General features: G+C 45.9%; 1 protein-coding gene across 1 annotated transcript in view; it reads right to left on the reverse strand.

Moving 5' to 3' along the window:
* Nucleotides 1-18338, reverse strand: part of LOC126518614 (uncharacterized) — a 56670-nt gene extending 38332 nt beyond the window's left edge. Inside the window, exon 1 of the mRNA XM_050168387.3 lies at nucleotides 18000-18338. Within this exon, the coding sequence (XP_050024344.1) occupies nucleotides 18000-18185 (186 nt within the window). The 5' untranslated portion in view covers nucleotides 18186-18338. The remainder of the gene's footprint in view (nucleotides 1-17999) is intronic.
* Nucleotides 18339-19099: the final 761 nt, after the last annotated feature.

A 19099-nucleotide genomic window follows, 5' to 3' on the forward strand; every position in this document is an offset into this window, starting at 1 on the left:
TCGTTGGATGTAGGATATTCTGGCTGAACCGTAAACCACGGAGCCGTAGTCTAAAAGGCTACGCACAAGAGACCGGTAAATACGTAAAAGACAGGTTCGGTCGGAACCCCAGTGCTTATGAGATAAAACTTTGAGGATATTCAATGCTTTATTTGCCTTAATCTTTAGTGCTTTAATGTGGGATAGGAAGTTTAGTTTTTTGTCAAAGGTTACTCCCAAGAATTTATATTCTTGTTTCACCGGCAGCGCGACATCATTCATTTTTAAATCCGGGTCTAAATACAACCCTCGTTTTTGCGAAAAAAGCACTAACAGTTTTCTGAGTAGAGAAGCGGAAGCCATTTTTCTCAGCCCACTCCATTAGTTTATTTATTGTTATCTGGAGCTGCCTTTCACATGCTCGTAAGTTTGAGGCGCGGCACGCTATTTGCAGATCATCGACGTATATGGAGTGCATAACAGAGGTGGGAATGACGTTGTTGACAGAGTTCATTTTTACTATAAAGAGTGTTGTGCTAAGTACGCAACCTTGTGGCACGCCGTTTTCTTGGATAAATGTGCGCGAGAGCACAGTGCCTAGACGGATTTGGAATGTTCTATTGGACATAAAATCAGCCAGACAGTTTAGCATTTTGCCACGGATTCCTAATGAGGCGAGGTCACGTAAGATTCCAAATCTCCACGTGGTGTCGTACGCTTTTTCTAGGTCGAAAAACACTGCCAGGCAGTGCTGTTTGTGTAAAAATGCTTCACGTATTTCGTGTTCAAGTCGGACGAGGTGGTCTGTCGTTGAACACCCTTTCTTATAGCCGCACTGGTGAAAATCAATGGAGTTCCGTGTATCAAGCGTGAAAGTTAATCTTACATTTATGAGACTTTCGTATTATTTCGCCAAACAGCTTGTCAGGGCAATGGGTCGAAAGCTGCTTGGGGATGTGGGGGATTTACCTGTTTTTAAAAAAGGCATAACTATTGCGTTTTTCCAACTCTTTGGCATGCTTCCAGATTCAAATACTTTGTTAAAAAATTCAAGGAGAGCCTCTACGGATGCTTGGGACAGGTGTGCAAGCATGGAATAGTGAATCCTGTCGGGACCTACCGCAGTTGTTTTGCCAGCACAGAGGACCCTGTTAAGTTCTTGTACCGTAAATGGAGCGTTGTATTCATCCCTTGACATACAAGCAGTCGGTAGCTTCTCCTTTTCTGCTGACAGTTTGCATTTTGAAAACGTGTTTGAATAATTAGCCGAGCTAGATATATTATAAAATGTTCCCCAAGTATATTCGCTTGTTCTAGTAGTGTTGTTTGAGTGCCTGAAGGTGTAAGTATCGGTATCGTGTATGATGAGTAGTCCCCCTTAAACTTCCTGACCTGTTCCCACATCCTTTTGGATGTGACGGTGCTATTAATTGTCGATACATATTTTTGCCAGGAAGATTTTTCTGCCTGTCTCCGGATATATCTAGCTTTCGCTTTGGCTTGTTTAAAACTTAGAAGGTTGTTATGTGTTGGGTACCTGCGTAAGATTCCCCAGGCCTTATTTTGCTGTTTTTTTGCAACGGTGCATTCATGTGTCCACCACGGATTAAGCCTTTTGCGAACAACGCCGGAAGATTGCGGAATGGCCTTTTCGGCTGCAGAAATAATAGTTAGTAATTTTTTCATTAATTTCGTCAATGCTTAAATCTGTTAAAGTAAGCTCCTCCAGCCTGGCACTTTCTGTGAAAACAGACCAGTCTGCCATTTGTAGTTTCCAGCGGCGCGGTTTGTGAGATATAATGGGTAGCGTTGATGTGAGGTTGATTATAGCAGGTAGATGATCACTGCCATATGATGTCTTCAGTACATCCCATTTAAAATCGGTAAAAATGTCGGGAGAACAAAATGCTAAATCGATGCAGCTAAAAGTACGTGAACTCGGTGAAAAATGAGTTGGTGCACCTGAATTTAAAAGACAGATGTTATTAGTCAAAATAATATCTTCGATAAGTTGTCCTCTTTGGTCATTCTTATCGCTACCCCAAAGAGTGCAGTGAGCATTAAAATCACCGACTAAAACAAAAGGCTCCGGCAGCTGGTCAATTAAATCTTTCAAATCTCGAGTTGTGAAATGGCTATGGGGAGGAATGTATAATGAACAAATGGTTACAGTCTTAAATGACAAAGCGGTGACAGCTACTGCCTCGTACGGAGTATTCAATGAAACGTTCCGTGTGGGGATGCCGCCTTGGACGATAATAGCGACACCTCCTGATAGACGGCTGGAGTGCTCGCGGTCATTTCTTATGACAGTAAAACCTTTAAGAAAATGTGTTTGTTTGGGTCCCAGGTTTGTTTCTTGGAGGCAGAATGCCACTGGTGATAACTTACTTATAATATCTTTGATGTCACCTAGATTGTGGATTATGCCTCTGCAATTCCAATGAATGATAAAAGCCGTCTTATTGGAATTGGGAAAAAAAAAACTGATGTGTGTGAGCTTACAAATTGTAGGTGACATGTATTTAAAAGCTGATTACTCCTATGAAGGGCGGTAACCGTTCAGGTTACCTTTCCCTTTCTCCCAGAAGTTATAATGTTTCTCCTTCTGTGTGCGCTCCAAGGAGCGCGGGTCTTTTGGCGTCAATGACGCCGGGGTTTTTGGATCGACCTCCATCGCCTTTTCCGAGGCACTGGACGATCGAGAGCCAGGCGCCGAGACGCGCGTCTCGGGCCGTGGGGTACGCTTCAACTTCGGGCCCTGCGGCACTGTTGTCTGCGGGCCCGTATTCGTTGCTGGTGGAGCAGCACTGGCTACAGCCACCAAGGGGGCGGTTGGGGTTTCTACAGGAGTACCGGACGTGGACCCTGTAGATTCCTGAGACCGGTGTGGCGCTGCCCCCTGCCGCGTCACACTGGCATAGCTTGTTTGAGGTAAGTGCCCTAGCCTTTTCCTCGCTTCGTAGAATGATATCTTTTCCTTTACTGTGATTGCAATTATTTCTTTTTCTCGTTTCCAGCAAGGGCAACTTCGCGAGTAAGCGGGATGATCGCCCTTGCAATTGACACATTGTGCGGGAGCATTGCAGTTGTCAGATGGATGGTCGTTGGCACTACACTTTGCGCATGTTTCCTTTCCTCTGCATGATTGAGATGCATGGCCGAACCTCTGGCACTTGAAGCAGCGCCTTGGGTTGGGTATGTACGGCCTGACGTTGATTTTCAGATATCCTGCGTCGAGTGAACTAGGGACAGTGCTACTACCAAATCTCAAAATCACATGTTTCGTCGGGATCTGTTGGTCATTTCGTCGTAGTGTGATTCTCTGAACCTTAATTACGTTTTGCTCCTAAAATCCTTCGAGGAGCTCTTCGTCGCTGAGGTTCAAGAAGTCTTCTTCAGATATAACTCCCCTGCTAGTGTTGAGTGAGCGGTGTGGAGAGATTGTCACTTTGATGTCACCGATAGTGGTGAGTTCGGCAAGTTTTTCAAGTTGGTCTTTTTTGGTCAGTTCAAGGAGGAGGTCTCCGCTAGCCATCTTCGTGGCTTTGTAACCAGCTCCAATTGTATTTGCTAGGCATTTCGATACTATGAATGGTGACAGTTTTCTAACGGTGGTGTTGCCTTCACTATAAAGAACGTGGTATTTCGGAAATGTGTCTTGGCTTGGTTTTAAAAAGAACTGAAAAGCTGCTTCGGTGCGACCTCTTTTCAGAGGCCGATCTGAAAGTCGCGGGAACGCTTCTGCCATTGGATGGATTCAAAATTCGGTGGCGGTGGTAGCCACCCACCACGGAGCCCAACAAGGGGACGCTACAGGCTCCAAGAAACCTGCAGACGCCAGCTATACAGCGCCACTATAACCTAATGTATATACCCAAGGTTGAATATATCACACACGGTTAACCCTGGCCGCCAGGAAATACGGAAATAATAAGAAGTGAAGAGAAGACAGGAAAGATGAGAAAGTGGGAGAGAAAGACGAAGATTGGAGAGGAGGACAGCAAAAGGCGACTGCCGATTTCCTCCAGGTGGGTCAGTCTGGAGGTGCCGTCTACGTGAAGCCGAGGCCAAAGGGGTGTGTTGCCGCCGCCGAGGGGCCGTAAAGGTCCAAACACCCGGCATTGGCTCAACCCCCAGGATCCCCTTTTCCCCGGACACGGCTAAGCCGCGCACGGCTACACGCGGGAGGGTCCAACCCTCGTGTGCTCGGGTACGTGGTGTCGCAACACACCAAACGCCTGCTGACGCAGACGCCCCTGCGGGGCCTTACTATTTTTAATATACATTGATGATCTACCATTACACGTGTCGTGCGAAAGCTGCATGTACGCTAATGACTCGTTTACCGTTCAGTTACGAACGATAATGACGAAATCGCCCTTCAGGAAGACTTAAACAATATTCAAAATTGGTGTCAACGTTGGTTAATGGTCCTAAGCCCTACTAAATGTAAATCAATGTCGTTCTCCCGCCGTTCTAACCCCTTGGTATTTCAATATGAAATCGCTAACGAACAAATTCAGTGTGTAAACAATTATAAGTACCTGGGTGTTTCCGTCTCAAATGATCTGGACTGGTGTGTGCATGTGACTAACGTTATCTCTTCAGCTAACAGATCACTTGGTTTCCTGCGACGTCACTTGAAAAACGCACCTCAGCATGTGAAACTATTATCTTATAAGACACTAATATGACCCAAACTAGAATACGCATCAGCCATTTGGAGCCCTCGCCAGACTTTCCTCATTACCGCCCTTGAGGCATTCCAGAATCGGGCCATACGGCTCATGCACTCCGCTTTTTCATGCTATGTCAGCGCAACTTCATTAAAAGCGGAATCTTGCATACAAACCCTTTCCCACCGCCGTTTAACTGCCAGCTTATTTCACAAATTCTACCACAGCACACTCAATCGTGCACCATATATCTTTCCACCATCACGCATATCCCATCGCATAGCACATTGCTTAAACGTAGCTCGTCCACACACGCGCACTATCACTTTCGCACCTTCTTTTTTCCCTCGAACAGCCAAAGACTGGAATGGCCTTCCGCACATCGTTTCTATACCCAGCTCATCTGCCTTCATAAAAGAAAGTGCCTCGCATTAGGCCTTGTAACATTTTGATATTCTTTGTTTCTCATATTCTTTGTAACCCACCCCTTATGTAATACCCCGAAGAGGAGTCTTCAAGGAAATAAAGTGAAAGTGAAACAATGAAGGGCCAAGAACGCTGCCTTGAGGTACAACTGAAGTTACGCCACAGGGTGATGAAGTAAAATTGCTAACTGTCGTAAACTGTTGGTGGAAAGAAAGGAAGTTACGAATCCATGACAGTGTAAAAGAATCTAGGTAAATAGCAGATAATTTCGAGAACAAACAGGAATGTGCAACGCGGTCAAAAGCTTTAACAAAGTCTAAAAAGATGCAGTCAGTTTGTAGGTTAGCACCCTTGTTAATACAAATCAGTCATGAATTTTAGCTGTTGAGCATCACAAGAAAATCCTTTTCGGACGCCGTGCTGTTCAGGAAAGAGGAAGGAATTATGTTCGAGGTGACTAAACGTGAGAAGCGATAATGTGTTCGAGTAATTTACAGCAAATGCATGTCAGTGAAATTGCACGGTAGTTTTCGGGTGAATTTCTGTTTCCGATTTTAAACACAGGGATGTTCTTGGCAATTTTCCCGTCAGTAGGGAGCAAGCCAGATGATAGTGATTGTTGGAAAAGGAGGCAAAGAATTTGACTGGAAATCGATGCAGTGTTTTTAATATTTTAGAGTTAATGTTGTCAACACCTGCACTTGTAGAAGTCTTTAGGTTATCAATGAGTTGAGCAATACCTTCAACGGTGACATTAATAGGGGCCATACATTGCCAAGCATGATCAGGTAGAACGGGTATGTTGGAATGATCTTCCCTTGTGAATACTGATGCAAAGTACCTGTTAAATGCACTATCTGAAAGTCGTAGATGGTCATCACTGCTCAGTGAAATGTGATTACTAGCTCTGTCGGGAGATATCACACGCCAAAACTTTTCTGGGTTGGATTTTAAAAAAGGGGAGGTCGTGAGGAAAATATTTATCCTGAGAAACGTGAACAGCAGAACAATAAGACTAAGCGTACACTATTTTTCCCAAGCCGATGGTGTAAACACAAGCTTGGCCTTTTCTGTAGAGACGTTTCTTTTGATTTCGATGACGACGGAGACCTTTTGTGAACCATGGTTTAGATTTGTCATTTGAGATAGAAATCAAGGGAACATATTTGTACGCTAGATTAATTATGTTCTTAAAAAGCCCCCAGTTGTGATCAACAGGCCTATCCGAAAATGAGGGCAAGAACACGTTTGAATGATAAAGTCATTTAGCCTATTATTCATTTCTTTATTATCGGCTTATTATAATCACAAATTTGCCTGGTTGTAGTACCTTCAAATGCTAATGGGATATTAAGCTTTAAGTGTATAAGCTTGTGATCACTAAAACCATGGAAGTACAGAACTTCGCCAATCGTTTCAGGTGCACAGCAAAAGACATCTGAAGCGTTAGAGCCGCGAGTTGGTTGGTTTGTCACTTGAAAAAATTGAAGTCTAAAGTAAGGCTGACAAGCTCCGCTGAGCTACGGCACGAGGATGACAAATTCTGCCAGTCATTGTGCGGGAAGGTAAAGTCACCAACCAGGTAAATGAATTCAGCTGGGCATGTTTGGATGGCAGAAGTAATACTGGCATGAAGTTTAGTAATGAAGGAGAGTTCGGAATCTAGCGGTCGGTAGCAGACGCCAACCAATACCTTGACCGATGCCGTTGCACAGGCGCCCCACACTATTTCTAATGAATGACTATGTACTTGGTATGATGGAAGCGCTTTCTTGATGGCGATAAGGACACCGCCACCTCTCTTAACGGAACGATCAAGCCTGTATATGTTATAGCTACTTTTGTTAGGGAATATTTCATTGTCCATTACATCTTTATAAAGTCAGGTTTCTGTCAGTGCCACACCGTCACCGTTAGCATAATCCAAAAAACAACACACTTCACAACGTTTAGAAATCAGGCTTCAGTTGTTAGTAAAGAATAATGATAGCTGTGGACTAGTGATAGATGGCCTACTCAGCTCCTGAGTGCATTTGCTCTTGTCTAGCTATCTTGCTGATAGCACAACTGAGTTAGTCGTGCTATCAAAGACGTATGTTTTGTTGTCAATGCGCAGTTTATCAGCGACCAGTTTTCTCTTTTTATTCTGGTTTCTGGCAAATTCTAGTAGTTTCCGCCTAGCTAACCTGGTCGGCAAAGAAAAATCTTCGCGAATACAATCATTCGAGTCTCAACTTGCGCGCGGATGCCAGAATTCGCTGTTTGTATTTAAAAAAACGTTAGTTTTGCAATGATGGGCCTTTGCTTTTCAACAGCGAACTTCCCCAACCGATGTACACGTTCAAACTGGGATTCGGTTACCGCGATTCCAAGACGGTTAGAGCAAAATGCAATTATTTTCTGCTCCGAGCCATCCCAGTTCTCTTTCGCGTCATCCTGAAGATCAAAGAACAGCAGGTTTGACCGACTCTGCGTGTTCTCGGCGTCGTCAGATTTAACTTTAATTTCTAGCTTAACAGTGATTTCCCGCAGCGCAGGGGCAAGGCCACAGTTATCGGATAGCTGCTTAATAGTCATCTGTCGCATCTTGTTTTTCCTTGACGCCCTTCAGTTCATGCAGTATTGCTGCCTGGCCTGACACAAGCCTACGCATGGTTTCCAACAAAGAAGAAAGCAATTGCTCTTGAGTTGTTTGCTCAGGGAAGGACTAGGGTTTGACACTATCACCGGCAAATAAGAGCAACAATGACAAGGCAGAGGAACAACAACGCGACACTCGCAAAAGAAAGCAATTCATCTTGGCGCGGAACTTAGTTGGGCACGACACCGCGAATAGACAGTAATCGTCACTTTTAGGACATGTAGCACCATCGAGGTAACTAACATGCACAATCAGAACTGTTACTTGATGCATGCCTGATGTAGTGACATGCCCAAATCCATCGGCTGCTCGATCGCTTTTATATTCCTGGCTGGATGTGACGTCCATCATCGTCGGTGAACCCCGTTGCCAGATAAATGGGTCGGTGGCATCCGGAATTAGCGGGAGCGGCAGTGATCCAAGAAAACGTGGCATCGGCGTTTCGCGACCAAGCTCAGGGTCGGTAGCCGGCCAGCAAGTGACAGCAAGGTATGGCCAAAGAATGCTATGCCAGTGTTAATGAGTTCGTACTGGAGCGATGAGTTGTATGAAGTTGATGTGCGGTGGCTGTAAAGGGGCCTAAAATAGTGCTGTAAACTGCGTAAAATCTACGTGTAATATGATTAGGACAATGACTAATGATGTGCAGTATGAGCATTAAAATGCATTGCGAATAAATGATACGATGCACAAAATATGTCAAATGCTAAAATTGGCTAAAGCACTACTGCTTCATCAGAGTGCTTGAAACACAAGGGCTTGGATGCATGCGCTATACAAAACAACTATCACAGCGGCATCCCCTGGAAAGAGGATGCGCTACTAACTTATTGGGCGTATAATATGCAGGACAACATCATTCAAGAAACCGAGAACTGTTTAGGTGTTAAAAAGGAGTTCTTTACCAAGAAATAGACGCTTGAAGAGGGACACAATAGCGGTACGCAAGAGGAAAATGTTTTTCACTCAGGTTCCATTTCCCGACACTCCAGGAGAACGTGGAGGACGACCAACCTCACCACATGTACCACAGGTTGGGGCTTCATTTCCAGTAAGAAGAAAATTATTGGTGCCAAATGTGTATCGTATTCTGAGAGGATAGAATAGGGCATCTGTTCGCCGTGATTTGGTTGCGAAGAGCCAAAACCTAACTGCCGCTTTATCACGCGCAGTTTATTATTTGTTTCTGCGTCCCACATTAATTGCCAGTGGCTTCGTAGTTTCTTTCGCTGCCATGAAGTTCCTTTTCCTTCTTTATCACGGGCACATAAATATGTATACAGCAAAGTACATTAGGCCACCCTTCCAACATTCGAAATTAACAAATCACCGTAAGTGCATCAGAGAGTTTTCTGCGCGTTGCGACACATTTAAATATTCATTTTTTCCATCTGCAATTGAAGCCTGGAACCGTTTGCCGTAACCAATTGCACATGCTGACTCAATCGAAGAATTCGCAACCAAAACACGTGCACGCTTTTATGATTAGGTTTGTTTCCGATTATTTACTTCTTCGCTGCAACGTTGCGTTGCGCAGCTGTATTTTGGCCGTTTCCCACCACATCTGAATTGTTCGTAGCTCTTACCCCTTCCCTGTATTATCTGCCTTGTACTGTTTGCTTTGGTCTGTCGTTTTGTTTGCATGTTATCTCTTTGAATTGTAATAATTAGCGTATTTCATTGCTTTCTTCTGTTTTGACCAACAATGTTTTGTTGTATTGATTGTGACCCACTCCTGTATGAGCCTGTAAAAAGGATTACATTATTGCTAAATAAAAAATAAAAAAAGGCCTCAGATCAGTGATAGGCACATCAGTGGTAGGGTCGACAGCTTGCGATGCGATTCACATGGTCATCTCGTCCGCCAGAACATTACCCTCGATGCCCCAGTGGCCAGGCACCCAGCATATAATGGCATGCTGGTTAGATATGTACGGTTTACACGAGATGGAATAGAGCTCATTAGGTACGCGATTTTTGTGCTTACAGAGGCACATCGAAGCCTTCACGACGCTTAGGGAATCTGTATATATAATAGCTTTTTGTAGCTTTGATTTCCATATTTGCTTCACAGCCGACAATAGTGCATAGGCCTCAGCCGTAAAGACACTTGTTTCCGGATGCAGTACATCGGATTCTGAGGATGGGCCGACCGCTGCATAGGACACCACAGCATGCGACTTCGATGCGTTTGTGTAGAATTTTGTGCAAGAGTGCTTGTACTGTAGTTCTCGGAAATGCATTTGGATTTCGAGCTCTGGAGCGTGCTTTGTAACTTCTAGAAAGGATATGTCACATTATACCACCTGCCACTCCCACGGAGGTAGCAGCTTGGTTGGATGAATTGAGCTATGTTCGAGGAGTGGGACATCTATTTCATCGCTAAGCTACCTCACACGCAGTGATAAAGGCTGTCTTACAGAGGGGCGATTACGGCAAAGTGTAGCACACGTCACATCGTTAATGGTATTAAAACATGTTCATGATTAGAGTGTATTTTGAGAAAATATGCGAGGCTAGTGTACGTTCTCTGCAGGTGCAGTGACCACTCATTTGATTCGTCGTATAATCTTTCAATAGGGCTCGTTCTGAAAGCGAGAGTGGCTAAGCGGATACCTAGATGGTGGACGGGATCTAGCATGTTTAGCGCGCTCGAGGCGGCAGAGTTATGCAGGACGGCACCATAGTCCAATCGAGATCGAATTAGGCTCTTATAAAGATTCATCACACACTTTCTGTCACTACCTCATGCTGTGTGGGATAGAATGTTCAGTAAGTTCATTGTTACACATTCTGCTTTAAGATATATGATGTGTGTAATGAAAGTAAGCCAAGAGTCATGCATAATACCTAGAAATTTGTGCTTTGTTGAGAGGTATTTGTTGTCCACATAGTTCCATACAACGATCTGGAACCAGATCTCTTGTGAAAAGAACAGATTTTTGTATAATGTGTGTAATGAAAGTAAGCCAGGAGTCATGTATAATACCTATAAATTTGAGCTTTGTTGAGAGGTATTTGTTGTCCACATAGTTATATACAAGGATATGAAACCAGGCCTCTCTTGTGAAAAGAACAAGAATTTTAGTGGGGTTGACTTTAAATCCGTTTTTGTCTGCGCACTTGGACACCTTGTTCAAGACCTGCTGTACCTGTCTCTCGCATATTGCGAGGTTGCAGGATTTGGAGCCTATTTGAATGTCGTCCATGTAGACGGAATACAAAATGGCGGAGGGTAATGAAGCCCGAAGCGTATTCATCTTCACGAGAAAGCGTGCAGCTAAGCACGCCTCCCTGGGGCACACCAGTTTTTTTAATAAAAGGTCGCGACAATATGTTGGCTATTTTCTCGCGGAAGGTACGATTCGACAAATGGCTTTCTGTTACGTTTAGCATATTTTCACGGATGCCCACTCCCGACAAGCCTCGCAAGATCACGTAACGCCACGTAGTGTCATACGCCTTCTCCATATTCAGGAATATCGACAAGAAAAGCTGTTTACGTACAAAGACATCGCGGATATTTTTTTCATTTCCCACAAGATGATCAGTTGTGGACAACCCTTCTCTGAAGCCACACTGATAGGGATCAAGCATATTGTTCAGTTTAAGGAAATGTATGAGTATTCGATAAATCATTTCTTTTCAAGAAGCTTTACACTGCTTCAAAACAGGGACCACAATCGCTTCTTTCCATGTGAATGGAATGTATCCCGCAATCAAATAGTGTTGAAAAGTGCGAATAGTGTGACTTGTGTGTCAGTGTGTAAGTTTTTTATCATGTCATACATGATTCTGTTAGGTCCCGGTGCTGAAATCTTGCATGCGATAAGGGCAGCTCTCAACTCGGCAATACTGAAAGGCTGGTTATATGGTTCGTTCTGTCTTCATTTACGTACGACTAGCTTACGTTCTTTTATTTGTTTGTATTTCAGGAAGGATTGAGAATAAGGGAATGAGCTCGACGAACGCTCAAGAGAGTCCGCCTGGTCTTACAAGGTATTCCCTTGGTTGTTCACCAGAGTCAATGGATGGATTTCTTGCCCTTTTAGCTTTAAGCCATTCTACACTTTCGCCTCCTGCGTGTATGAATTAATACCTGAGAGGAACCTGACCCAGCTTTCTCTCTTTGCCTGATGCCGTGTCCACCTTCCCTTTAATTTAATCTTTTAAATGTAATTAGATTTTCTATATTCGGCGATCTGCGCAATAGACCCCATGCCTTTTGCTACCTCTTTCGCGCTTCTCTGCCGTCTTCGTTCCACCAGAGAACACGTCTTGTGAGTGAACCCCCATTCGTTTGCGTGATAAGCTTTTCGGCTGCATCAATAATAAAAGCGATAACACGCACAACAGCATGATCTATATCGAAATCGTTTATAAAATCTCGTGGTAGATAAGTTGATTCTTTAAAATGCGCCCAGTGCGCCGATGCTAATTTCTATCTAGGAATATGGGGAGGCTTTTCATGCAGAGTAGTCAAATTTAAAGTTGCAGCAAAGTGGTCACTTCCATGAAGTTTATTGATGCCGTTCAATTCGAGGTGAGGCAGTAGAGAAGAGTCAATTGCTAGATCTATCGACAAATAACTTGTGTTAGACGCTGTAATAGGTCGGCTCCATGTTATTGAACAGGCACGCAGAAGAGGTCAGAAGAAAATTTTCAATAAATCCCCTCTCGCGCCGTGTCGCCAGTCTCCCCATGTCGTGTTGTGGGTATTAAAATCATGCACGAGTATGTAGGGGTCCGGAAGCTGATCAATAAGGTTATAGAAATCGCTTTTTCTGAGATGATAGTTAGGGAGTATGTATACAGAACTCTAAGTGACCACTTTATTAAAAAGGATTGCCCGAACTGACACCGCCTCAAGGGGCGTCTGAAGGGCGACGTGTTGACAAGCTACAGACTTATCGGAAACTATTGCTACCCCGCCGGACACGTTAGCCTCATTGTGGTCCATTCGGAAGATGGTGTAGTCGCGAAGAAAGTGTTTGTAGGCTTAAGATGTGTCTCCTGAACACACAGAAACTTTCGATTATGTTAGTGCAGGAGTTCTCTAATATCGCCAAGGTTACGAAGAAGTCCTCCAAAATTCCATTGTAGTATTTGTGTACCATAGTAGTACATGTGTTTTGCGCTGTGTGTTTAAAAGACGCACATTAGCTCACGAGCCCTTTCCAGGCGCCGTGACGAGAGTTTAGTCTTTTTTGGAGCGATCGCGAGTGTCGCCGCTCCTTAGGCTCTGGCGGCGCCGTCTGGCTGGTCGTTGTGTCCATCCCCTCTTGCGAAGCGCTGGACACGCGCTCTTGCCACTACTGCGTTTGATGTAAAGGCCTCGACATGTTGGAAGAGGCCTTTCAGGCCACCCACCCGGAGGTCGACGGCCCCTTCTGGGGTGGCGGAGCAGCGCTAGCTGCAGCCGTGTGGGTCAGATGGCTTCATTGCCGGCTCACTGCATGTGGGCCGGACAGCCGCTGGAAGCCGTTGTGGCGGTGCCCCCTGACGCGCCACTTCGGCAAAGCGGTTCCTTGGCAGCTAGGATACCCGCCTGCGTGCTTCTTCGTATGAAACATTTTTTCTACTTTTATAGTCAAAATTCTATTTATTTTTCCCAGGATGGTCATGACCACGAGTACGCGGCGAGCTTTCCATCACACTTTACAGTGGAGAGAGTTCTCGCAAGACCGAGAGGTGTGTTCATGGGCACTGCATTTCCCACAAGTTTGGCTACCTCGGCAACTGAAATGTGGCCGAAACACTGACATTTAAAACATCGGAGGGGATTTGGCACGCATAGCCTAACGCGAAGTTGATGTACCCGGCGTCGATGGATTCGGGCAGGATACTTGAGCCGAAGGGGAGTATCAGGTGATTAGTCTGGATTTCTATGCCGTCGCGCCTCATCTTAATTCTTTTGACATTGATAACATTCTGCTCACTGAAGCCCTCCACGAGTTCAGCCTCGTGAGCTCGAGCAAATTATCGTCCGAGACAGCGCAGCAGGTGCTGTTCATAGTGAGGTGCGGGGTTACCGTCCCTTGAACATCCCCGAATGACACTAGTCTGGACAACTTTTCGCACTGTTTCTGATCATGGAGCTCCAAGAAGAGATCACTAATTGCTATCCTTGACGCCTTGTAGCCTGGTCCAAGAGCCTCAGTTAGAGACTTGGAATCTAGAAATGGGGGGGGGATTGTTCATAGCTGTTTATCTGATTTTACGGAGTGCATGACGTGGAATCGTGGGAAGTTCGGTCTTTGATGTCCAAAGAACTGGAATACATCTTCGGTGCGCCCTCTTTTCTGAGTGCAATACGGGAGTGGGGGTAAGGAACTAGCCATAGAAGAATGTAGTTTTCGGCAGTAACGCCAGCCACCCACCGTAGAGCCCTACACGGGACACTACAGGAACTGCAAAAACCGGGCCTGCAAACGCCAGCTGTACGTTATCACCGTAACCAAATATGAAATAACCTAGGTTGGCTATTCACACAAGGTTAACCGTTGCTGCCTGCAACATTTGGACGTAAGGGGAAGCCAGAAGACAGGAAAGATGGAAAGTGAGAGAAGGACGAAGGTTGGAGGGAGGGAGAGACAGGAAAAGGCAATGACCGATTTCCCCCGGGTGGGTCCTTCTGGGGGTGCCGTCTACGTGAAGCAGAGGCCAAAGAGGTGGGTTGCGTCCGCCGGGGGCCCTTAACGGTCCGAATACACGGCATCGGCTTAACCCCAGGATCCCCCTTTCCCCAGACACGGCTAAGCCACGCACGGCTACACACGGGAGGGTCCAACCCTCATGTACTTGGGTACGTGGTGTCGAAAAGCACGAAACGCCTGCTGACGCAGACGCCCCAGCGGGGAAGGATAGCAATTTTATCAGCCGTATCAACTTGTAAACATTCACTTGCTGACTAAATTAAGAAACATGGTGTCAGTGCGCACTGTAAACATGAACATATCACACTGGATGACCGCGGACACTGTCAAAACGCTGGCGTGAACAAGCGCAACAGCAGCAACACCTGCCTTCCATCGCTTCAACGCAAACTGAGCGCCAAGTACAGTCAGCACGCACAAAATTACGAGACTCTGTACCCCAACGCAGGTCACTCCCAAGATATGGCCGCGCGACCGCGTGCAGCCGCCACATAAAAATTGGGACTGTTCGATCTTTTGCCATATATTTAGCATAAATCCCACAACAAAACATAATTAGAGTTGTACATGACTTGAAAGCGCTGCTTTGGCGAAACAGTGCTGAAATTTGTTCCGGCAATTGCGTTGTGCGTAAGCATATAACTTATTACCTCAATTTGTTCCAGACCACAGCCCCAGCACAGACAATTCCATCTCTCCGAATCTGTCTCGTCAGTGTTTGGGTATGCAAAATGTGCCGTCCTCCGATTTCAAGCGGTGTCGCTTAATTATATCTTTTTTTCGTAAGTAATCACAGATAACTTATGACAAGTGATTTTTGCGGTAGCATTGTCACATGCAATGAAAAAAACGAAAGCTTTTGACATTAAATTATAAGAAACTGTTTTTTATATGTGTCTACAAGATGTATAGTTTGCACTGCAGATACGAGATACTCAGGTCTGCAATATTTTTTGTGTATTGCATTTTTGCTGTACGAAGGCTGTAATAAAAATGCAAAATAAAGCACATTTGTACTCTTGCTATTGTCTTGCCGAAATGCAATAGCCACGTGCCATGACATGCTGGCGGACTTATAACGCAATAAGGTAAAATTTTAGAAAACACCGATGCGCTGCTGCCATTTCACCAATACATGAACTACCACGCACAGAAAAAGAAATTCCCATCACAAGAAGAAAGGCTTAAAATGAGTGCTGTTAGATGCTGCAGCAAACGCAAGGCTTCTTCGTTTCCACTTGCGTCTGCCGAGGAAATAGCTCACCCGTCGAGTGCATTGCAGATGACAAGCAGGATGAAAACCACTGCATCACGCGCATCCAGCGTGGTGCACTGCAAACCAGCGCATCACGAAAACCACTGCCAAAAGCAGTTGCCATAGCAGCAGGCTTAATCTTTAAAGCGAAGCTTTGTATGTCTCACTCATTCCTCCGTGAACCCTGAAAACGCACTGCAGGGAAAAGCCAACTTACGCATCTACGGAGAACGCCCCAGTTTACATTCGCAGTGCCGCGTGAGCGTTGACTGGCCGGTCGGTCAGCGCCTGATAACGGCGCGAAGCGACGAGCTCAGCAAGAGTAGAGCATGCGCACAAAGTTCACTGGAAGCGCAAGTTGCGTCTGCTAGGCGTGACACCACCCTTGTCGCGATTAACTGAGCTTCCCTATCGATCGGAGGCAGCAAGGGCGCGTGAGCACGGCTCGTCTTAGGATCTGCAAAAAAAGAAAAAATATCTATGCCCTTTCTTAAAGATGGTCGAGCGCCACGCTACCCAGACGAACTGCATATATCTGCATAACATTCCGCGCGTCGTGCAATGCATTCCCGACCGTCACCACGGGTAGGCCGCGCGTGCAGCTTACGGCAGAAGAGGCTGCCGTGCGCGAACGCGATCGCGCCCGTGAGGCCGATCCCGTGTAACGGGAACGGTACGCAGAAGCCATATGGGAGACGCTTGTGCAGTCGAGACGCCTACTGGTCGCGTGATCGTTAGCGTGTACATCAGACCTCACGCATCTCGTTGTGACGCGGAAACGTCCCTTGCAGAAACGATGAAGACAAAGCCACATAGTACGCCGATCCTCGTGTGCGGTGACTAACATCGATGTGGCGAAAGAGCACGGCTAATGGATCGAGAGTTTCATGCTAGATCGCTATTCATTGAAACTGAAGACATTAAAAAGATCCACGATACCACACCGTGCCTGCACTGATGTCACGTTTGCAAGCCAGCAGTGCCACGTTACGGTGGCAGAGCCCCAGATCGTCTAACACAACGATCACACGGCAATACTGTGCAAGCATACAGTCGTCCGTGAAAGTGAGTGTAAGGGTGTAATCAACGGCTACATGATCTAAAATGAAGGTTATGTAACTTAAGATGCGTCTTCAACTTCAACGTTCAAAAAATACAATCCTAAACAAGCAATCAAATCAGACATGCGCCGCCAAACATTTTTTCGGGTTCGTTGCGCGGTCGTGTGCTTTGGACTTTGATTCAGTTGGCATTGGGGGAAAGCTTCGCGTTCCACCATCTTTCTTTAAGAAAGGCGATTTGATTTTTTTTCTTTATCAGAAGCATGGCCTTCGTACGAATCACCTGGAGAGGAACTGGAGCTCGCCAAGCAGTTCCCGCTTACCTGGGGCGTATACTAGCTTACGTAGCCGTGCCTTGTGCACCACCGCATACTCTCGCTGATCTCACCGTTACACGGTGACGGCATGCCACGTGGTTGACGCTTATATCGTTAAATATTGCAAGCGTGTACTGACTATTCTGACTAGCCGCATACTGACGACATCGCAGCCGTAAGTGTGGTTGGAATGCATGTCTGTTCTTTTGTGCCTAAGAACGAGTTCTCTAGATAAAAGTAAATAACTGAACCTTCCTGTATTCAGTGGCAAGGCGCCAGGCGCATGAGCATACCTTCCATGCACTTACGAAAATGAGGTTGCACATCTTAATACTAGATTTTGGAGAGGGCATGGGCGGAGGGTTTCTATTACTTTCGCATTAGTGCTGATGTTCGTTATTGATTTCCTCTAGAATGCGCGCCTGCGCTGTGCAACGCTATGATTTATTGCTAATCTTGTTTTCCCTCGTGTGCTCTCTGAACACAACTTGCAGTATGCACTTGTGACTGCAGTTTCTTGCCTTGCGCTGCTTTTCCGTCGTCACGGAAGATGAGTACTGCTCTCATATAGCACTCGAAGAATGACACGAGCACTGTGAAGGCTTGCGACTTTAAATGCACATCCAGAGAAGCTAGCCTTGATGGCGAAAGCTATAGCGATTCGGAAGGCCCGAACGGGATGCTGAGCGCACCGCGAGCATGCTTCGGTAGGAGTAGCCAACTTGCCGTTGTGCCAGCGTCGATGGAACAGAAGATATACAGCGCTCAATTGTGTATCGACTGCTTCGGTAAATTACTTTAGATGAGATAATAACGTTGCGAAAACACAAGTGCGGGATACGGGCGTGATTTTACAAGAAGCCTTTTTCACAGGCATTTACTTCCCATTATTTTGGTTTTTTGGAATGAATTTTGCCGTTGCCGCCGCGTTCGACCACTTGCGAAAGAAAATCGTTACAAAGTACAACTGGCCATATTCACTCACCAGTGAACGTGCGACGACGCAAGAATGGGCTGCGGTGCCTGACGAAGCTGTGGCACCGACGGCTGTGGCGCTGGACGCCGTAATGTCCCGGTCATTCCCCGAACTGGACGGTGCCAACGAACTCCCTCTTCCCGCGCCACTTGGGTCCGATATTCTGCCGGAGGAAGCCGCATCTCTGCCCGCCATTTCTCTATCCACCGCTGTTCTTCCGCGACTAACTACTGCGCGTTTGCTTTCCTAGAATAAACTGCCCGGTAAAGCGAGCTTGGCAGTCTGAAAGGAATCAGTGACGTCACGTCAAGACTTGATTGGCCAGCTAGCGTTTTAAAGCGTCCACCTTCCTTTATCAGTGTGCTATCTGGGCTCCTGTAAGCGTCAACAGTGGAGCACGTGACAGTACCAGTTGCCAGACGATTTGAATTTTCGTGTCCTTCCAACCACGATCGATGATGATCACAACTGGGACCGCGCTCGCCACCGACTGGGCCCGCCATCTTCTTCGGGGCGTGACGTAGGCGTCACGCGTACATTATGTCACTTACGGCAAACATAAGCTCCCGATTTGCCTTCGTAAGGTAGCGCAATCATCATCTTTAGTCTACAGAGCATAAATATAGAAGCAATGTACAGTCAACCACAAAATTTTACGGAACACAAAATCAGAGAAAAATCTTAATATTGTGACGTAGTAGTGACGGTGAAGAAAGCAGCAAAAGTAGGAACAACGAAACTAGAGTTTTATTGGGCGAACTTGTGCCATCAAAAACAGGGTAAACTCAAAGAACGCCGACAGCTGCGAACACAGTCGGCGATCGTCAAAAATCTGATCAGCGGGTCAAGCACGTCGGCTCTTATACATCAGTCATCGAAGGCTCCAGAATAATCGCTGGTGCCTGCGTGTCTTCCAGAATGTTCTACATCATTCGAATCGCGCATACATCAAATTACATTCCACAAGGTTGGGTCGCTACAGACAGCAAAAAGAACCATCGATAACATTCGAGAAACTTCCGATACGTGAGCGCGTACGGCGCTCAGCGATAACATTTGTTAGACGGTGAAAAAAGACAAAGTACACGCGTCAGTGCCCCCCTTTCCAA

Source organism: Dermacentor andersoni, chromosome 1, assembly GCF_023375885.2.
Source record: "Dermacentor andersoni chromosome 1, qqDerAnde1_hic_scaffold, whole genome shotgun sequence".
Lineage (NCBI taxonomy): Eukaryota > Metazoa > Arthropoda > Arachnida > Ixodida > Ixodidae > Dermacentor > Dermacentor andersoni.